We start from the raw sequence: 20,440 nt of genomic DNA, 5'->3' as shown, positions 1-20,440 counted from the left end.
AAAGTGAAAAGTTAATAGTGATGGGACGGGACTTGTGGATATCAGAGCTGCAATGTATGGTGGATAATACTCCAAACAACCCCAAAAGATTCCTGACATTTGCCGAGAGGGGAATTCCTGGTGACTGAACATTAGACCTGACAGCAGAATGGAACGATTGTGGGCTGTTCTGTGCTGGAGACTCCACGTGACACCCATTGCATTCTTCTTCTATAAATGAAGGAAGGGGACACATTTTTTCTGCTGTTATTTTTATTTCTACAATGCAGATATTGGTGATTTTCATACAATGTTTACTTTCAGACGCTTTTTTTTTTTTCCCGGTGTAATCACACCTGCTCCTTTTCAGGATAGTGCTGATCACAGATAGGCAGCAAGTTTATTCTCTACTGTCACACTCACCTGTTCCAGCCTCCAATGCCAGGTCTTTGCATTTGAGCGCAGCCAATTCCAGAGGGGGTGCTGTTTTAAAAGGCTAGCATCCGGACTGCTCAGGGTTAAAGCAATATGTCCATATTCTAGCAGCCAGATACCAACCCCCCCCCCCCCCCCCGCATTCTCTTAATGTATTTTTTTGTGCCACTTATTACACACACCCCCCCCCCCCCAGCATTCCTGTTTCTTGCAGTCTTACTCCCAGTGTTACCCAGCTTGTTTCCTGCCTTGCTTCCAGTGTGCCCCAGCTTGTTTTCTGTCTTGCTCCCAGTATGTCCCAGCATGTTTCCTGCCTTGCTCCCAGTATCGCCCAGCTTGTTTCCTTCTTTGCTCCCAGTATGTCCCAGTTTGTTTGCTACCTTGCTCCCATGTGTTTTAGCTTGTTTTGTGCCCTACTCCCAGTTTTCCAGCTTGTTTCCCGTTATGCTCCCAGTGTCCCAGCTTATTTCCTGACTTGCTCCCAGTATGTCCAAGATAATTTCCTGCCTTGCTCCCAGTGTGTCTCAGCTTGTTTCCTGCCTTGCTCCCAGTATGTCCAAGATAATTTCCTGCCTTGCTCCCAGTATGTCCCAGCTAGTTTCCTGCCTTGCTCCCAGTGTGTCTCAGCTTGTTTCCTGCCGTGCTCCCAGTGCGTCTCAGCTTGTTTGCTGCTTTGCTCTCAGTGTGTCCCAGCTTGTTTCCTGCCTTGCCTCACAGTGTATCCCAGTTTCCTTCCTGTTATGCTCCCAGTATGTTCCAGCTTGTTTCCTGCCTTGCTCCCAGTATGTCCCAGCTTGCTTCCTGCCGTGCTCCCAGTATGTCCAAGATCGTTTCCTGCCTTGCTCCCAGTGTGTCCCAGCTAGTTTCCTGCCTTGCTCCCAGTGTGTCTCAGCTTGTTTGCTACCTTGCTCCCAGTGTGTCCCAGCTTGTTTCCTGCCTTGCTCCCAGTACATCTCAGCTTATTTCCTGTTGTGCTCCCAGTGTTTTCCAGGTTGTTTCCCGCCTTGCACCCAGTGTGTCCCAGCCTTTTTTCTGCTTTACCACGCAGTGTGTCCCAGCTTGTTTCCTGCCTTGCCTCAAGTGTGTCCCAGTTTGTTTCCTGCCTTGCTCCCAGTGTGTCCCAGCTTGTTTCCTACCTTGTTCCCAGTGTGTCCCAGCTTGTTTTGTGCATTGCTCCCAGTGTGTCCCAGCTTGTTTCCTGCCTTGCTCCCAATGTGTCTCAGCTTGTTTTGGGCCTTACTCCCAGTTTCCAAGCCTGTTTCCTGGTATGCTCCAGGTGTGTCCCAGATTGTTTACTGTTATGCTCCCAGTGTGTGTGTCCCAAATTTGTTCCTGCCTTGACCCAGTGTGTCCCAGCTTGTTTCTTGATATGCTCCTAGTGTGTCCCAGCTTGTTTCCTGCCTTGCTGCAAGTGCGTCACAGCTTGTTTCCTGCCTTGCTCCAAGTGCATCCCAGTGTGTTTCCTGCCTTGCTCTCAGTGCATCCCAGCTTGTTTCCTGCTTTTGCCCCAGTGTGTCCAAGCTTGTTTCCTGTTATGCTGCCAGTGTGTCCAAGCTGGTTTCCTGCCTTGCTCCCACTGTGTCCCAGCTTTTATCTGCCTTGCTCCCAGTGTGTCCCAGCTTTTTTCTGCCTTGCTTCCTGTGTGTCCTGGCTTTTTTCTTGCCCTCCAGTGTGTCCCACATGGTTTCCTGCCTTTCTTAACGTGTGTCCCAGCCTGCTCCCTACCTAGTTTCCCTCTAACTGTATCCTGTTCTGTTCACTCTTTGCACTCCTACCTACATTCTGTCTTCTTTGAACTTCATGTCTCTATTTGCACTCCAGCTTGTAGTTTATCTTCATGTAACAGCTAAAAGATGTACATTGATTTGGATTCATGATGGAAGTGACACATGGGTTGGGATTTAGGATGGAATCGAAACATAGATTGGGATTTAGGATGGAAGTGAGACATGAATTGGGATTTATGATAGAAGTCTGACAAAGACTGGGATTTTTGATGGAAGGAAGGCATGGATTGGGATTTATGATGGAAGTGAGACATAGATTGGGATTTATGTTGGAAGTGAGACAAGCTTTTGGATTTATGATGGAAAAGAGGCATAGATTGGGATTTATGATGGAAAAGAGGTATGGATTAGAATGTATGATAAAAGAGAGGCATGGATTGGGATTTATGATGGAAGTGAGGCAGATATATGTATTTATAATGGAAATTTTGTAATTTTACCATTTTTTGATTAATAAATATGTTTCTTTTATGAAAAAACACATTGTGTCATAATTGTGATCTTCCCTTTCATATTGGCCTACCCAAAAGCCCCATCTTTTTTCCCTTTTTGCTCGATTTAGGGGTGTTGGCCAACTAATCACGGTACTTTTTTGTCCTATTTATGATGGAAGCGGGACATAGATTGGGATTTATGAAGAAAGTGAGGCACAGATTGAGATTTATAATGGAAGTGAGGCAGAGACTGGGATTTATGATGGAGGTGAGTCAAAGATTGGGATTATGATTGAAGTGAGACAAAGATTGGGATTTATGATGGAAGTGAGACATAGATTGGGATTTATGATGGAAGTGAGTCATGGATTGGAATTTATAATGGAAGTGATACATAGATTGGAAGTTATGATGAAGTGAGGGGCACAAAGCTACTCACTAGGGGGGAAACCTCTGGGTGAATCTAAGATGGAAAAGGACCTGGGGGTTCTGGTGGACAACAGGCTTGGCAGTGGCATGCAATGCCAAGCTGCTGTAAGCAAAGCCTACAGAATACTGGGATGTATAAAAAAGGGGATTCACTCCAGAAATAAATAAATTATTCTACCACTCTACAAGATACTGGTCCAGCCACATCTGGAGTATGCTGTCCAGTTCTGGGCACCGGTCCTCAGGAAGGATGTGCTGGAACTGGAGAGAGTCCAGAGAAGGGCAACAAAAATAATTAGGGGAATGGAGGGCATCGGCTATGAGGAAAGACTACAAGCACTAGAGAAAGGGAATAGAAGAAGACACGTGGTCACTCACTAAAACTAGAGGAAAAAATGGTTTAACCTTAAAATACGTAGGGGGTTCTTCACTGTCAGAGCAGTAAGGATGTGGAATTCTCTTCCACAAGCAGTGGTATCAGCAGGGAGCATTGATAGTTTCAAAAAACTATTAGATGGGCACCTTAAAGACCACAACATACAGGGGTATACAATGTACAACATACAGGGGTATACAATGTACAACATACAGGGGTATACAATGTACGGTTAACAGCAAACACACACACACACATCATACGTTAAACTGGATGGACTGATGTCTTTTTTCAACCTCACAAACTATGTAACTATGTAAGAAAGGAAAGAATGTGGAATAAAACCCTCCTTTTTGGGATTTGTGATGGAGGTGAGACATGTAGATATTGTATTATGAAGGCTCTGCTTGTTTTGCACAGGTTCAGTGGAGGCTTTTTGGTTCCTTTTGGCCCAACTCACCATAACCTGTTGGCGTATACTTTTCTCTCTATCCAAACTGTGAAACTTCATAAAACTAAAAAGAAACCTGAAGGAAAACAGTGTAAGAGAGGCGGCTTGTGTTCCTCGCAGTTTCCCTGGAAAATCACAGGAAACAGATAGCGTATAATAGACGGTGCTGGGGAAGTTGTTCATTAATTAGCGGGTAACGCATCAATCCTTTCCACATGATGCAGCCTTACCTATAGATCTATTTAGCATTGTGAAGAGAGAAATTTGTCACGGCGGGAGAGTAAGTAAGGAGCGTCGTTGTACTTGTCTGCTTGTCGTATCTCAGCAGGGAGTCTAACAAGAAGGTTTCATGATGGAAAGCTAAACAAATAAACACTATAATGATCTTGGCAATGTCATGAAAAGTGTTTGTTCCCTTCACCGTAGACATGAATGATGTGGATTTGCAGGGTCTGTGTTTTGTTTTTGGTGTTATTCATTAAACGCGATCAGAATTACATAAAAGCTTTTTCAGCCATGAAACACAAAGATCTTCTGCTGCTTCTTATTGTTTATCTGTTAAAGTAGATGAAATACCAACTGGACGTTATTTAGTTTGCTAAAGCATTGTGTATCAAACAACCACCTTTTTTTTTTATCATAGAATACAGATTTTTACAATTTTTTAATCTTTTTTCCCCATCTTAGTGCTGTTGATCTCCTCCAGGGGCATAGATAAGGGGGGGATATTGGGGTCCAAACTAGTGATCGACCGATATAGTTTTTTTATTGGCGATACCGATATTTTGTCATCGCATATCGGTATCGGCTGATATTGGCCGATATTTTCGTACATTAAAAAAAGGTACTCTTATGGAGGGATCTGGGGGTCTAAAAGACCCCAAACCCCCTCCTCTGCACTTAAAAGCATTCAAAACACCAAGGTTGGCTGTTTGGAATGCTGTAAGTTTTTTGAATTTGGCATCACTTTACATGGAGTTTTTACATGGAGACCCGGCTTTAATCGGGTCTTCTCTTCAGGGGCCATGCAGGATAGTTGACCGGGTCTCCGGTGGGACGGGAGACCCGGGCGAGCCGTGAAAGGCGGGGGGGAAGTCCCCTCCCGCTCCTTGTAATGACAACCAAGTGGCTTCTCAGCCACATCGGTTGTCATTACAAGACAGCCGACCGTCGGCTATGGACGCCGGTACCGGGGTGATGCCTCTAGCTGCAGGCATCACTCCGGTACAAGCACTTTCCCGAAATATCGGCAATATCGGTAACCTTGGTGGTCAATTCCGATATATCAGGGAAAGTGCAGATCGGCCCTCAATATATTGCCAATAATCGGTCGATCTCTAGTCCAAACCTCCCTGAGTACCTATCTGCAGCGCAGGCACAGCAGCTGGTGCCACACAACTCAAGGTACTCTTTGCAGCCATGCTGCTGTTACTTACTATACAGACTGAGAGGCAGCTGGGGGGGGGGGGAGAAGAAGGGAAGGGGAGGAGAGGTAAGAGAAAGAAAGAATAGTGACTGGAAACTGAAGCCCCACCCCTAACCAAGTTAAACGAGAGCCTAAGAGAAGAACCGGGAGACAGAAAGAGGAGAGCCACAGCCAGGCTGTGTGCTGATGTGGGGGGGGGGGGCAGGCAGACCCTTTAGAGAGGCACATTATTGCACCCTTATAGCCTGCTCTGTCCTCTGCTGACCTTCAGAGACACCAGGAAACTAGAGTCTCAGGCCCACCTTGCCAACCCCTGTCCTCATAACCCTTTGTGTTCTTGAAACATATACTTGCTATGTATTTAACTGTTAAAAGTTGAACCTTTTCTTACCTCCCAAGTGGAGTGAAGTGTTGTATCGGTTCTCTACCTCTGACATTGCTATATGTTCACTGTCTACGAAATGCATGTTTACTGTGATGCAGATGGTCTGGTCTATTCCTATTTTGCATTCATGACTCATTTATTAGTGAAATGGTTTTCTTGTTCTTCCTTTTACCTCTCCCATAAATTCTAATTTTGACCTGATTTTTTTTTTTAATTACTATACGTTTAAGACTGGGCTTCAAGCCTGCCCTTAGCCTAATCCATACTGGGAAATGTGGTGTTCTTTGGATGAGTGTAGGCAAATTTGGTTCAAGTATGCAGAATTTATCTTACTGGACTTCCCTCTCCTGGGGAGGACTGGGCCAGAGGACTGGGCATTTGCCCCCCCCCCTCTCGGGTCGCTCTGATGCCCCCTAGAAAGGCTATACTGCTTCTGCCACAGGCATGCCTAAAGGATTCCTGATGAAGAGAAGTACAAAGTCCCCACTGCTGACCTACTGAGTGTGAGATGAAGACAAAGACAGAGCGCAAGCCTATCCCCCTAACATGGATGGTGTAAACTGTGTCTGAGCTGAGGAGGACGGTTCTATGCCCCTCTGGAGACTCTCCTCCCCTGGCCAGCCCTGGCCGAGTTGTCCCAGCTCCACTTTCGTGGAAATCCAGGAACCTGGATTCGGCCAGTGAGTAGAGAGTACCTGGAGTGGAGCTACAGCCTGGAATGGGGGTCAGGAGGAGGCCAGGAAGAGGAAGAGTAGGAAGAGGCACCATGGGCCTCTGGTTTGTACCTGCCCCCTGGGCCGAAAGTTGCTAGTCAGCCCCTGCCCCCCCCCCTTTTTTTTTTCTCCTGCCTTGGAACCAAATACGAATTTGATAATGATCTTGACTGTTGCGCTTTGTGCTCATATCCCACCATCCAACTCCCTCGGGCGAGATGGTTATGTACACTTACTATGATATGGTATTGGTATATTGTAACCAGAATAAGTAAATTGTGGCAATTTCCAGTGTAAAACCATTGAGTAATCTGTTTTCGTACTATTTCACACCTCATTGTTTGCTTAAAAACCTTTTTTTTTCCAATAAAAATGATTGGAACAGAAAAGTTTTTCTTGTTTAACCGGTTGCCGACCACCGCAAGTACATATACTGCGGCGGTCAGCCCCGGCCAGGCAAAGTGACGTACCGGTACGTCACTTGTCTGTCACTAGTTTGTGAGCCAATAGCGGCGAGCGCGCGCCCGCCGAGGCACGCGCCCGCCCCAGCTCGTTCCCTCGGAAGTCCGTGCGTGTGACCGGCGGACCCGATGTCCGCCGGTCACTCAGCGATCGTCGGTGGAGAGGGAGAAAGGCAGGCGGCTAATGTAAACAAGCCGCCTGTCATTCTGCCCTGTGTATGAATAGTCATCATACGGTTCTACTATGTAGGACCGTTGATCACTGTTCCTACACCAGTAGCCATGTCCAATCACAGTTAGAAGCACGCCCCTAGGGACACACTTAACCCCTCCTTCCCCAATAAAGTTAACCCCTTCCCTGCCAGTGTCATTTTACAGTAACAGTGCATATATATAGCACTGATTACTGTAGTAATGTCACTGGTAACCCCAAAAGTGTCAAAAATGTCAGTCCAGGGTCCGATCTGTCCGCTGCAATGTCGCAGTACCGCAAAAAAAATTGCAGATCGCCGCCATTACGCGTTAAAAAAACCCACCAAAAATGACAAAAATCTTTCCCTTTGTTAGTAAACGTGATAACTTTTGCGCAAACCAATCAAAATACGCTTTTTGCGATTTTTTTTACCAAACATATGTAGCATAAAACAAATTGGCCTAAAATGTTAAAAAATTTAGATTTTTACATTTTTTTGGGGGGGAATTTCATATAAAAAAATTTGAAAAATATTGTTATTTTTGCAAAATTGACACTCTTTTTTTGTTTATAGCGCAAAAAGTAAAATTCGCACAGGTGATCAAATACCACCAAAAGAAAGCTCTGTTTGTGGGAAAAAAAGGATGTCAAATTAGTTTAGGTACAGCGTCACACGACCGCGCAATTGTCCATTAAAGTCACGCAGTGCCGAATCACAAAAAAAACCCTGGTCAGGAAGGGGGTAAAATCTTCCGGGGCTTAAGTGGTTAAAAACCTTCTTTCAAAAAAACATTGTAAAAGAAAAAGAAGCCCCCTCTCTGGCCCAGGCTCACCTTATGAACTAATAGGGCCCAGGGAACTTTACTATAAATGCTGGGAGCTATTGGTAATACTCTTCCTGTGCCCCATGGAAAATAAAAATTCCACTCTCTGCCCCTGAGCCATTCTACTGGACCTATGGGGTCACGGCCCAGTACAGGAGGGCCAGTTCTACCCCCCCCCCCCCTTTTAGCTGGCCAGCTTGCAAGCACCTCCATGTTCCAGGCTGGCGTGGCCCTGGGCTCCCCTTCCCAACCAGGCACAGTTGTATGCAATGCCCCCTTCCATAGGGACAAAAAAATATGAAAACGCTTGTCTATAGAAAGTTCTATTGGAAAAAGCGTCCAATCTTTCTAGCAGCAATGAAGAGTAGCCTGGTCTATTTCATGTTCTTCAAAGCATGTTGTACAAATTGCTTATCTGTAAAAACCCCGATATCCTTCTCCAGCTTACCTTTGAAGCTCTTGTCACTGAGGACTGACATGTTCTTTTCAGTCATTCTGATCTAGTTATCACAATGCAGCTTATCAATCCTACTTCACTGCAAAGAATGCTGATGATGGGAAGTAATGACAGAACAATGTGGAGATAATGGGAAGTAATGATGGGACAATGTGGAGATAATGGGAAATAATGGCGGGACAATGTGGAATCTGAGTTCCACTTCCCCAACTTGTAGCTTCTTATCTGGGAATCAACAGCTCGATGTGTTACATTGGGTGCTGAGTGAGGCAGGAAGAGATCAACAACGAGGCATGAAATCAATACTTCACATACCTAATCAAATAAGCTACATGACAAAATCACTCACTGCAGGTTCAGTAATGGAAAATGCTGACGTACAGTAATTGTTCTTCCCAGAATCTGACCTCAGCCACATATGGACACCAAAGAAATCTCTAAACCAAAAACATAAGGAAGCCAAGTTCAGAGCAGAAATCATGCAAAGGAATTCATCGTTCATGGAGGTTTTACCAAATTTGAGTGGTCATAAACTAAGCCATTTATTTATTCCATATATTTACTGTATATAAGCAACAGCAAGTTGCTCAACACTTTAGATACTGTACAGTCACATCAGTCCTTGCTTCCCACGAAGCTTGCAATCTAAAGCTCCTATCTCACATACATGCTAGGACCATTTTGAAATAGAGGCCTGTCTTTGGAAAGAAACCAGAGGTTCCCAGAGAAAAATCCCACAAGCACATGGAGAACATGGGACTGGAAATGGGAACCCCAGTGCTGAAAGGCAGAAGCCCTAACCTCTAAGTCATTGCACCCCCTGTGATGCTTGTTAAAGAGGACACATATTAAGGAAGCTGTGCCCAAAAAAAGGCAAGTAGAAGGCAAAGGACTAGTCACCAGCATTGCCCATGGTCCCTCTGCAGCTTATTACTGACCACACCTTACTCTGCACTGTTGAGGAAAATGGAAAAATAGTGCTGGATCTGTAGAGTTATCTTACTGGTATTGCTATCCTAAAGTACTGATGTTTATGTCAGGGCCATCTTACCAAATGGGCATGCTGGGCAGTTGCCCGGGGGCCCCACTTGCCTGGGGGGCCCCACCTGCCCCGTGACCCCGGGCCAGCCAAGCATTAAGTCCCTATTTGATAGTCATTTCTTTTGCATGTGTGCGCTATTCTTTTTTAATATACATGTCGCTTGGTTCATAGCTGCACCGGCTTTAGATATACATGTTCAGGGTTTGCTCCCCCAATTTTTTGCTTGTTTATTAAGTCCCGATTCCCATGTGCATCCCGCCGCTGAACTTAGCAGGTGGCAAGCACCTGTTGGCCCTGCGCTGCTGTCAGGCCACTTGGGCCGTGGAGGGGGAGCCTACAACTGCGTTATTGCCTGTCCGCCTACACGGGAACAGGCACACACAGGACAGTCGGGTCTGACTCCCGTCCGTGTGTGTGTTCACCGGACCCAACCGCCGAACTTGGAAGCTGTCATTAGCCTGGCACTGCTGTACCAATAAATATTGCCTTATCAATAATTTGCATTTTTAGTCTCGTGGGTGTCTGTGTAGGCGGGGCCCCTGTGCCCTGCACTGCCCGGGGCCCTTTAATGCTCTTAAGATGGCACTGGTTTATGTAAATGATCTGGTTCCTGGGCAGGTGGCTTCTACACCCCGGAGGATCTCCACAGTCCCCTTGGCTTGTAGTTTAATGTAACAAAAAGGGAAACTTGAAGTGCCACACCACTGCTTAGAGGTCCAGACACAACTGCATTCAGATAAAAAGCAGGAGGACAATTCAAGAAGTATCCAACGCATTTCAAGGGTGCAAGAGGGTGAGAAGAAGCATCAACATCTCCATATCAATCTGATATGAATATAATTTTCTCTTCTTGGGGAGATTTTTAAAACCAAATACCCAACAGCCAATAGTATTGGAAGTCTAAAAATTGTTGCAGGCTGGCTGGTAAGTGAGCTGGGAATTTTTGTTTGTTGTTTTTGGACATGCATCACCCTTCCATGTGCTCCTTGCTGCATAGGCCAGTTAAAGGGTGAGGTGGTTGCCTATTGTTTGTACTGTAATTGGTTAGGGGATGCACTGGATATCTTCGCTGCTAGGGATGGGCTGAACGTTCAAGTCGAATGTAAGTTTGACTCGAAAAAATTAGGTGTTCGCGTGTTCGCCGAACACACGATCAAATGTGGCGCTCGGCGGGAAGTTTGCCCGCCGATGTGTGCCCCATAATGCACGGCGCAATTGCCCCTGACGACGTAATTTCATGACGAAACCGGTAGGGAGTTAGGATAAACTCGAGATGCTCCTCTAGCCAATGCTCGCTGGGAGTTGGCGGTCCTTTCTCTGTGTTCAAACGCCGCATAGTGGATCAACCCTCGCTAATAGTGTCGTATGTGGATTTCCAGTGTGGTTCAGCATTTTTTAACTGTAAGTGGTTTATATTTTTTCCAATAAACCTATACATACGTTTACACTATGAGGAGCCATTTGTTTATTTCCACATATATATATAACGGTGGAATCGTGCCTTTGTGATCTGCAAGTGGACCCACTTAAAGTGGAATATTTAATATCTCTCCGGGATCTTCCTTTTGTGACAGAGGATTATATTCATCATGCTTATATGGATCTCTGTAATGGGGGTCTATATCCTTTGGTAAGCAGCGGTGTGATTGGGTGCTGGTGAAGGCTTTTCCACTGAATCTCAGATCTGCTTCCACCTACTTTCACATGGTTCCTTCATTATGGACTTTGGTTTTTAGTTAATCAATTTTAGCGCTGCACCCCCTCTCTTTGATCGTAATTGGGTGCCTGAGAGAATAGAGGAGGAAAGTGAGGAGGAGGCGGCACAACTCCAATGAGGCAGGATGTCCTCCAGGTGCTGGTTTAAGGGCAGCCTATTGCATCACACCACAGAGCTCCACAGGTGAAGGGCGCTACTAACTCCCCGCTGACTTCCAAAAGTTCATTGGTGTGGGCTTTTTTCAACACGTGCAGCAGACTGCAGCATTGCTGTTTGCCATCTCTGTCTAAAGTGGATCAAGCGTGGGCAGAACACCAGCCGCTTGGGCTCCACATGCTTGACAAGACATATGACGACCTGCTATGCAGTCCGTTGGCAACAGCACCTGAAAGACCCACATCATAATAAAATGCAGACTTATTCTTGTTTCTCATCTGGGATCTCTACCCCTACTATACCTCAAGTCCTCTCAAAAACCTGCATTGAGAAGAATGATGGTATAGCAATGGGTGCCACAGGTACTTGCACCCAATCTGCTAGCAGTACACCACCTGTTGATTTGACCAGCAGGCAAATTTCGCTACCCCCGTTGCTGAACCGTAAACATAAAAAAATACTGTCCCAGCCATCCACATGCTCAGTGTCTAAATGCTAGCTTGGCCAAATTGCTAGCACTACAACTGCTGCTTTTTAATTTGGTAGATTCTGCCCCCTTTTGTGACTTTGCGGAATGTGCTGTACCCCAGTGGAAGGTTCCAAAAATACATTTATTTTCACATAAGGCCATTCCAGCTCTGTACCATCATTTGGAAGGCAATGTTGTGGCCTCGTTAGACAGAGTGGTCAGCAGGAAGATTCACATTACTGCTGACTCATGGTCCAGCAGGCATGGTCAGGGACGTTACATTTCCTTCACAGCGCACTGGGTAACTCTTCTGGCAACTGGGAAGGATGCAGGACAGGGTTCAGTGCTGGAGCTTGTTCCGCCACCACGCCTCCAAAACATTGGTGGTGATTCTGCCACATCTGTCTGCTCCACCCCCTCCTCTTCTTCTTCCTCTATGGCCTCTTCTGCTGAATTGTCCTCTGAACCAGCAGTGCTCCCTAAGCGTACAAGGGTCTACGCAAGCAGTCAGGCTAAAATATGTCATGCAGTGCTTCAGTTGGTATGTCTAGGGGACAGGCTCAGAGGAGGTTGATTTGTGGTATCAAGGAGAGGGCTCATTACTGGATGGCAACCCTTCTTGATCCACGTTACAAGGGTAAAGTTGCAGAGCTCATCCTGCCTTCGCAGAGGGAGCAGAGGATGAAACCTCTTGAGGACGCCTTGAAGAAAAATTTGTGTAACATCTTTCCAGACACTGGGAGGTTATCATTTTAGACAACATGTTTCTGAGGCGTCGTTCGGTCAAAGGAGGAGCGGTGGAGAAGGCGGCCGGCTGACCAATGCCTTTAAAAAATTCTTTAGTCCTCAGCGCCCAAGGCTGTTTAGGCAACCATCTGCAGCGTCTGCAGCATATGGTGCATGATTATCTAGGGACAAGAGCAGACTTGGAGACCTTTCCAACTGGGTTACTGGGTCTTGAAGTTGAACCACTGGCAAAAACTTGCTCAATATGCAATCGAGCTATTGGCCTGTCCTACTTCCAGGGGCTGAAAGGGCCTTGTATGGACGGGGGGGGGGGGGGCGGACCTATGCCATTTTTCTTAATTTTCTTTATCTGTATTGCCGAGAGCCGACAATACATGAAATGAAATGAAATGAAAATGTCAGTATTGCTGCAACAGGCTACATAGATCGTACAGATGCGCCACTTTACGAGTACATTGAGGGGACCCCCCCCCCCCCAGGCACGATATTAAAAGGAATTTTTAATTTTTATTTTTTCACTTTAAGCATCATTAAAATCACTGCTCCTTTAAAAACAATCATTTTAAAAACATTTTTTTGCATTGATGCATGTCCCCCAGGGCAGTACCCGGGTCCCTATACATTTTTATGGCAATAACTTGCTTATAAAGCCTTTAAAATTAGGACTTTAGATTTTTCATGTTCATGTCCCATAGACTTTAATAGGGTTTGATTGTTCGCTAGGACATTTCCCCTGTTAGGGATGTTCTGGTGCGAACCGAACAAGGGGGTGTTCAGCCCATCACTATTCGCTGCCATTATGCTATTGCTGGGCATCCAGTGTGTCCTGTAACTTTAAGGAGGCGTGGATTCCCTCCAGGCATACCTGCCCTCAATCTATCTACTATTGTGCAATATATAACCAAAAGTATTGGGACGCCTGCCTTTACACGCACATGAACTTTAATGGCATCCCAGTCGTAGTCCGTAGGGTTCAATATTGAGTTGGCCCACCCTTTTCAGCTATAACTGCTTTAACTCTTCTAGGAAGGCTGTCCACAAGGTTTAGGAGTTCACTGTCCACTCTGTTGCAATTTTAAGACACCCATTCTGTGGTGTGTGATATAATCTGATTCATTTTAATCTACAGTATCTCACAAAAGTGAGTACACTCCCTTACATTTTTGTAAAAATTGTATTCTATCTTTTTATGTGACAACACTGAAGAAACTTTGCTACAATGTAACAATGTAACAATTGGTACAATGTAAAGTAGTGAGTGTACAGCTTGTATAACAGTGTAAATTTGCTGTCTTCTCAAAATAACTCAACACACAGCCATTAATGTCTAAACCACTTGCAACAAAAGTGAGTACACCCCTAAGTGAAAATGTCCAAATTGGGCCCAATTAGCCATTTTCCCTGGTATTCTCGCTCTCACTCTCTCATACTGGTCACTGGAAGTTCAACATGGTACCTCATGGCAAAGAACTCTCTGAGGATCTTAAAAAAAGAATTGTTGCTCTATATAAATATTGCCTAGGCCAGTGATGGCGAACCTTGGCACTCCAGATGTTTTGAAACTACATTTCCCATGATGCTCATGCACTCTTCCGTGTAGTTGAGCATCATGGGAAATGTAGTTCCAAAACATCTGAGGTGCCAAGGTTCGCCATCACTGGCCTAGGCTATAAGAAGATGGCCAAGACCCTGAAACTGAGCTGCAGCAAAGTGGCCAAGACCATACAGCAGTTAACCTGGACAGGTTTCACTCGTGGCAGACCTCCCCAGGGTTGACCAAAGAGGTTGGGTGCACCTGCTTATCGTCCTATCCAGAGGTTGTCTTTGGGGAATAGACATATGAGTGCTGCCAGCATTGCTGCAGAGATTGAAGGGGTGGGGGGTCAGCCTGTCAGTGCTCAGACCATACGCCACACACTGCATCAAATTGGTCTGCATGGCTGTCGTCCCAGAAGGAAGCCCCTTCTAAAGATGATGCACACGAAAGCCTGCAAACAGTTTGTAGAAGACAAGCAGACTAAGGACATGGATTACTGGAACCATGTCCTGTGGTCTGATGAAACCAAGATAAACTTATTTGGTTCAGATGGTGTCAAGCGTGTGTGGTGGCAATCAGGTGAGGAGCACAAAGACAAGTGTGTCTTACCTACAGTCAAGCATGGTGGTGGGAGTGTCATGGTCTGGGGCTGCATGAGTGCTGCCGGCATTGGGGAGCTACAGTTCATTGAGGGAACCATGAATGCCAACATGTACTGTGACATACTGAAGCAGAGCATTATCCCCTCCTTTGGGAGACTGGGCCACAGGGCAGTATTCCAACATAACGACCCGAAACACACCTTCAAGACGACCACTGCCTTGCTAAAGAAGCTGAGGTTAAAGGTGATGGACTGGCCAGCATGTCTCCAGACCTAAACCCTATTGAGCATCTGTGGTGCATCCTCAAACAGAAAGTGGAGGAGTGCAAGGTCTCTAACATCCACCAGCTCTGTGATGTCGTCATGGAGGAGTGGAAGAGGACTCCAGTGGCAATCTGTGAAGCTCTGGTGAACTCCATACCAAAGAGAGTTAGGGCAGTGTTGGAAAATAATGGTTGCCACACAAAATATTGACACTTTGGGCCCAATTTGGACATTTTCACTTAGGGGTGTACTCACTTTTGTTGTCAGTGGTTTAGACATTAATGGCTGTGTGTTGAGTTATTTTGAGGGGACAGCAAATTTACACTGTTATACAAGCTGTACACTCACTACTTTACATTGTAGCAAAGTGTCATTTCTTCAGTGTTGTCACATGAAAAGATAGAATAAAATATTTACAAAAATGTGAGGGGTGTACTCAGTTATGTGAGATACTGTAAGTGCCAGGTCACACTTGTGGGATGCGGGAAGGCTGCGAATTCGCAGCCTGTTCCCGCATCGCAAACGCACATCTGGCAGTTCACACTGCCATATGCGATACGCTGGGGGTGTCAATGAAATATGTTAACGACACCCCCATATTGATCACATATCGCAGTGCGATCTGACAGTTCGCAGAGGATCGGATCGCACAAGTGTGAACCACTGTGCGATCCGATCCTGATGCGGCTGAAAAAATGCCTCATGTGCGACTTTTGTGCGGGTGCAGTGCGGATTTAGCCATACAAAGAGTATGGCTGAATTCGCACTGCACATCCGATCGCATGTAATGAAGGAGCAGTGCGCTCCGATATTACATGCGATCGCCGCACACGCGGAAGTGTGAACCGGCACTAAGTTATGATTTTTTTTTTTTTTTTTCAAAATTCACACCAACGCTCATGATTTGTTTTTCGAAAACATTTACAGATCAGAAAAAAAATAAAGTCAAGTCTGCTGGCTCATAGGTTTGGATTGCACTAAGCTAGTTTTAATGTACCTGTTCCCTCCACAAAGTGGGGGGGTTAACCACTCTGGTGGTTCAGATATTTCGGAGAATGCAGCCTGGAGGCGAGAGACCTCAGCCATCGCTCAAGCACGTGGCAGGTATGTCTCCTGAGTATTTGGAGCCCATTTCAGTATCTGACACTCATCTTTGTAAAGTGCAGACGGCCTCCCAACAAAATCTTCCCTGAAGAACGTGCAAAGCCACAGTCAGTACGGGAGGTCTGTCAGCAAAGCCATTTCCAGAATTTAGAGATCTCCTGGTTGGAGGGAGGAAAAAAGGAACAACATCCAAACTCAGGTTTAAAAAAAAAAATAATAAAATGTATTTTAGCATAAGTACATCTCGGGAAGCCGCCACCTTCACGCTGGAACTACGCGAGAAGGAAAAATCATTTGGCTTTAAAATGCGAGTCCCATTCAGAGGAGTTTTTGCTTCTGTAAAACAAATAAGACAAGAGTGTGGTCTTTAATAACGGCCTGGAAAACTCCGATGTTGGCTGACACCTCTGCTTGGAGGCAAAGGAGGGAAGAACTCAGTGCACCGATCACAGACCACACATTCACTTCTCTTCTATGCCACCAAGATGGATGAAGATCGGCTGAACTGGGATGAATGGGCCGACGGAGGGTTGTGGAGCTGAGCTGTCATTCCTGTGTGTCCAGCTGCACTTCTTCAAACTGGCAGCTCACAATGGTACAAGTGTACCGACCTGTCATCACTACCCAATCAGCTTGTTCAACACGCAGGCAATCAAAGCAAGACTTTATGAAGTATGGACCCACCAACATAAATAGGGCCTAAAGCACCCTGCCCAGCGCTTACATGGAAATGGTATTCAGGGGAAGCCAAAGGACTTAAAGTTACACTAAACTCTGGTGAAAAAAATAAAAATAAATTCTAATCAAGTGTCATAGCAGTGCGATGCCCTATCACTGTGAAAATGGAGGAGAAAATGACATTGGATTTACATTAAGGCTCCATGTACACGGGACGTTAGAAAAAACGTGCTGCAAAGCTAGTTCTGACGCCGGGAAAAAGCAGCTGTTAAACGTGCTTTCAGTAGCTTTTTCCATTTGCGTTATTGCACGTTTGGCCACGTTGCTTTTAGCAGCGTTTTTTCTGCCTCCATTCAAAATCAATGGGTTCCCTATGGGAGCCTATTGATTTGAATGGAAGACGCACCACAAGTCGGATCAGGATGATCCGACTTGCGGCGCGACTTGCGCTGTGAGAATCTTGAGGGGGAACTCCACGCCAAAAATCGGAAAAAAACTGCGTGTGGGCCCCCCCCCCCCCCCAGGTTCCAAACCAGGCCCTTAGGGTCTGGTATGGAATTTGAGGGTAGCCCCATGCCGAAAAAACGGCGTGGGGTCCCCCCCAAAATCCATACCAGACCCTTATCCTTATTCTGATCATCCTGATCCAACTTGTAGTGCGACTTCCATTCAAATCAATAGGCTCCCATAGGGAACCATTGATTTTGAATGGAAGAAAAAAAACCTTATAACGTGGCTGAACGTACGTTCATCACGTTTGGTCACGTTCGGTAGCGTTTCTGCATTTGAAACGCCAGGAAACACACGTTCGAACGCAAATAATTGCATTCCCTGAACTCAACTGCCTGAAAATGACTGTAAACGACCCTGTGTACATGGGAAGATAAGATAACATGTAGATGGGTTCAGGGGCTTCTGAAAAAAACGCCCAACTGCCCCTAAATGGCCATTTACAACGTCCCGTGTACATGGAGCCTAAGGGTTAATGTGGTTGTAAAGCTCAGACTAATTATGTAACTATTGGATATGAATATTTGTAGGTAAAGTTGATCCAGGGAATATCCAATTGCCTCTTGGGGGATCAGGAAGGGTTTTTTTTCCCCCTGCTGGAGCAAATTGCTTTATTGGGGGTTTTTTTGTCTTCCTCTGAATCAACTGTAGGTATAGGATTGTGTATATAGGGTTGTATAATTTTTTCTTCTCTTCTATTGGCTGAACCGGATGAGAGAACCGTATAAGACCCCAGATCCCTCCATAAAGAGTACCTGTCACATGCCTATTGCTGTTACAAGTATGTTTACTCTCCTTGTGACAGCAATAAAAGTGATGTAAGGGCTTTTAAAGCATCGCCTATGGATAGTAACATTTAACAATTTTTAAGCTTGACATGTTTGGTATCTTTTTACTCGGCGTAACATCATCATTTATATTTTACAAAAAAATTTGGTTATGTATTGTGTTTTTGTGCATTATAATTCAAAAATGTGTATTTTTTCCCAAAAATTGCTTTTGAAAACCACTGCGCAAATACCTCGTGACATAAAAAAATTGTAAAACCCACCAATTTATTCACTAGGGCCTCTGCTTTAAAAATATATATAATGTTTGGGGTTTTTAAGTCATTTTCTAGCAAAAAAAAAAAGATTGCTACATGTAAACAAAAAGTGCCAGAAAAGGCCTGGTCTTCAAATTGTTATTTCGGAAATTTAATTAATTGTTACATGCTTAAACAATTTAAAATAAAAAAAAAACACACACACACACTGCTTCTCTGTTTTTCTAAGGAACATAATTTGCCAATAGGGTAAAGCGCAGGAATGATTAAAGTACAGTTCTGGAGGGGGAGGGGAGCACCGTTCTCTCCATTATGTAATGTTCTGGCATGTTAAACATCGCTTACAAAGCACTTTGTTTCTTTTTTTTGTCTTGAAGCAGAATTAATTACTTTCTTGATAAGGACAATAGACAGCAACTCCAACACACAGTGACGTAGGCATCTAAACTTTCCATTGTCCAAACTGACCATTTATTTTCTTGAATTTTTTTCCAGTTGTACGGATGCGAATTAAAGAGATGAAGATTGAGAACGGAGACCGAAAGCTCATCGCGGCTCAGAAGAAAAAGAAAGTCTTAAAAGCGGGAAAGCTAAAGAGGAAAGAGTTCCGCAAGCTGGTTTTGTACATTAAAAACGCGGCGGGGTGCCCGTGTCCCCAGCTGGACAATCTGAGCGGCAGCTTCCTTATCATGGGCCGGAAGGTGGACAATAAGCTTCTGCTGACCGCCATCTACAAGTGGGACAAGAAAAGCAAAGACATGAAGTATGCCGTCAACTTCATGTTCACCTACCCCTGCTCCGACACCATTTCTCACAGCGCGGGGTCACACTTAGGATCTTTCCGCTAAGAGGAACATCTAGAGAACTTATGAGAAGAAGAAGAAGAAGCCCTCACCCAGCCTTACCAAATGGACTTTATATCTTAGCAATAGCAGTAACATAGCATACTCCACTTACCATAAAGAAGAACACTAGGGTAGTAGTTGTAGCGGAGAAGTAGTTTAATCTACAGGGTCTCCGCTGATAGACAGGAAAACAGGTAATAATCCAAATAGGCAGGTACAGCATGCAACAATCCAGGTAGCGTTATATCATCCTTCCCTCCCAAGAACTAGACGACACATAGGCTGGGAGTCAAAACTAGAATGCCTTGTTTATTGAAAATACAAGAGATCTACACTCTGCCAAAACCCCTCCCTCTTCGAGCCATTCCAGACAAACACACATCCCATAATATGCTTACAAGGCAGACAGGAACAATAGGACAATGGAATGCAGGTATTCACAATAACAAGTAACATAGCATACTCCACTTACCATAAAGAAGAACACTAGGGTAGTAGTTGTAGCGGAAAAGTAGTTTAATCTACAGGGTCTCCGCTGATAGACAGGAAAACAGGTAATAATCCAAATAGGCAGGTACAGCATGCAACAATCCAGGTAGTGTTATATCATCCTTCCCTCCCAAGAACTAGATGACACATAGGCTGGGAGTCAAAACTAGAATGCCTTGTTTATTGAAAACACAAGAGATCTACACTCTGCCAAAACCCCTCCCTCTTCGAGCCATTCCACACAAACACACATCCCATAATATGCTTACAAGGCAGACAGGAACAATAGGACAATAGAATGCAGGTATTCAAAATAACAAACCCCACCCCACTGGCATGGGTCTATGAAACGCTTCTACCATTTTCTAGCCATCTGCAATACATCCCCACACATCTCCTGAGGGACACTGCTCAGAAATACGATAGTCCCAAGTGAAAGAGTTCTCACTCTCTCAACACAAACCCCACTACAAACACTTGGTTCTTAAAGGTATACACATGCAATAAACATAATGCATACACGAAGGACAATATACAGGGGCTGTGTTTGCCACAGTAGCCATTGTGAGTGATACAAAAGACGGGGTGAAGGATTGGATCTTTGCAAGATGAGACATTGGGAAACCAAAAAAATAACTGTTTATATGTCTAACATTGTCACAGTTGTTTAAAGCCATGGTTTATCATTCCCTGAGGCTAATGCATTAAGACCTAAGTTTGACACTGGTAAAAAAAAAAAGTTCTACAGAAAATTGCTGAATCGTGACTGGGCAGATATATTCCGAAATAACTTAAATGATGCATGATATCAAGTCAGAGAGCCAGGAACTATTTCTCTTTTTTTTTTAACCACAAACGCCATGTAGCTAGCTAACGATTGGTAATA

At 44.9% G+C, this 20,440-nt stretch overlaps 1 protein-coding gene across 1 annotated transcript in view; it reads left to right on the top strand.

Annotated features, from left to right (window-relative positions):
* SFRP5 (secreted frizzled related protein 5) overlaps positions 1 to 19,201 on the top strand; it is a 140,490-nt gene extending 121,289 nt beyond the window's left edge. Inside the window, exon 3 of the mRNA XM_082267483.1 lies at positions 18,716 to 19,201. Within this exon, the coding sequence (XP_082123609.1) occupies positions 18,716 to 19,068 (353 nt within the window). The 3' untranslated portion in view covers positions 19,069 to 19,201. The remainder of the gene's footprint in view (positions 1 to 18,715) is intronic.
* The last annotated feature ends 1,239 nt before the right edge of the window (positions 19,202 to 20,440 follow it).

Source organism: Pelophylax lessonae, assembly GCF_965119305.1.
Source record: "Pelophylax lessonae genome assembly, chromosome: 9".
Lineage (NCBI taxonomy): Eukaryota > Metazoa > Chordata > Amphibia > Anura > Ranidae > Pelophylax > Pelophylax lessonae.
This window is presented reverse-complemented; position numbering and strand designations above follow the sequence as displayed.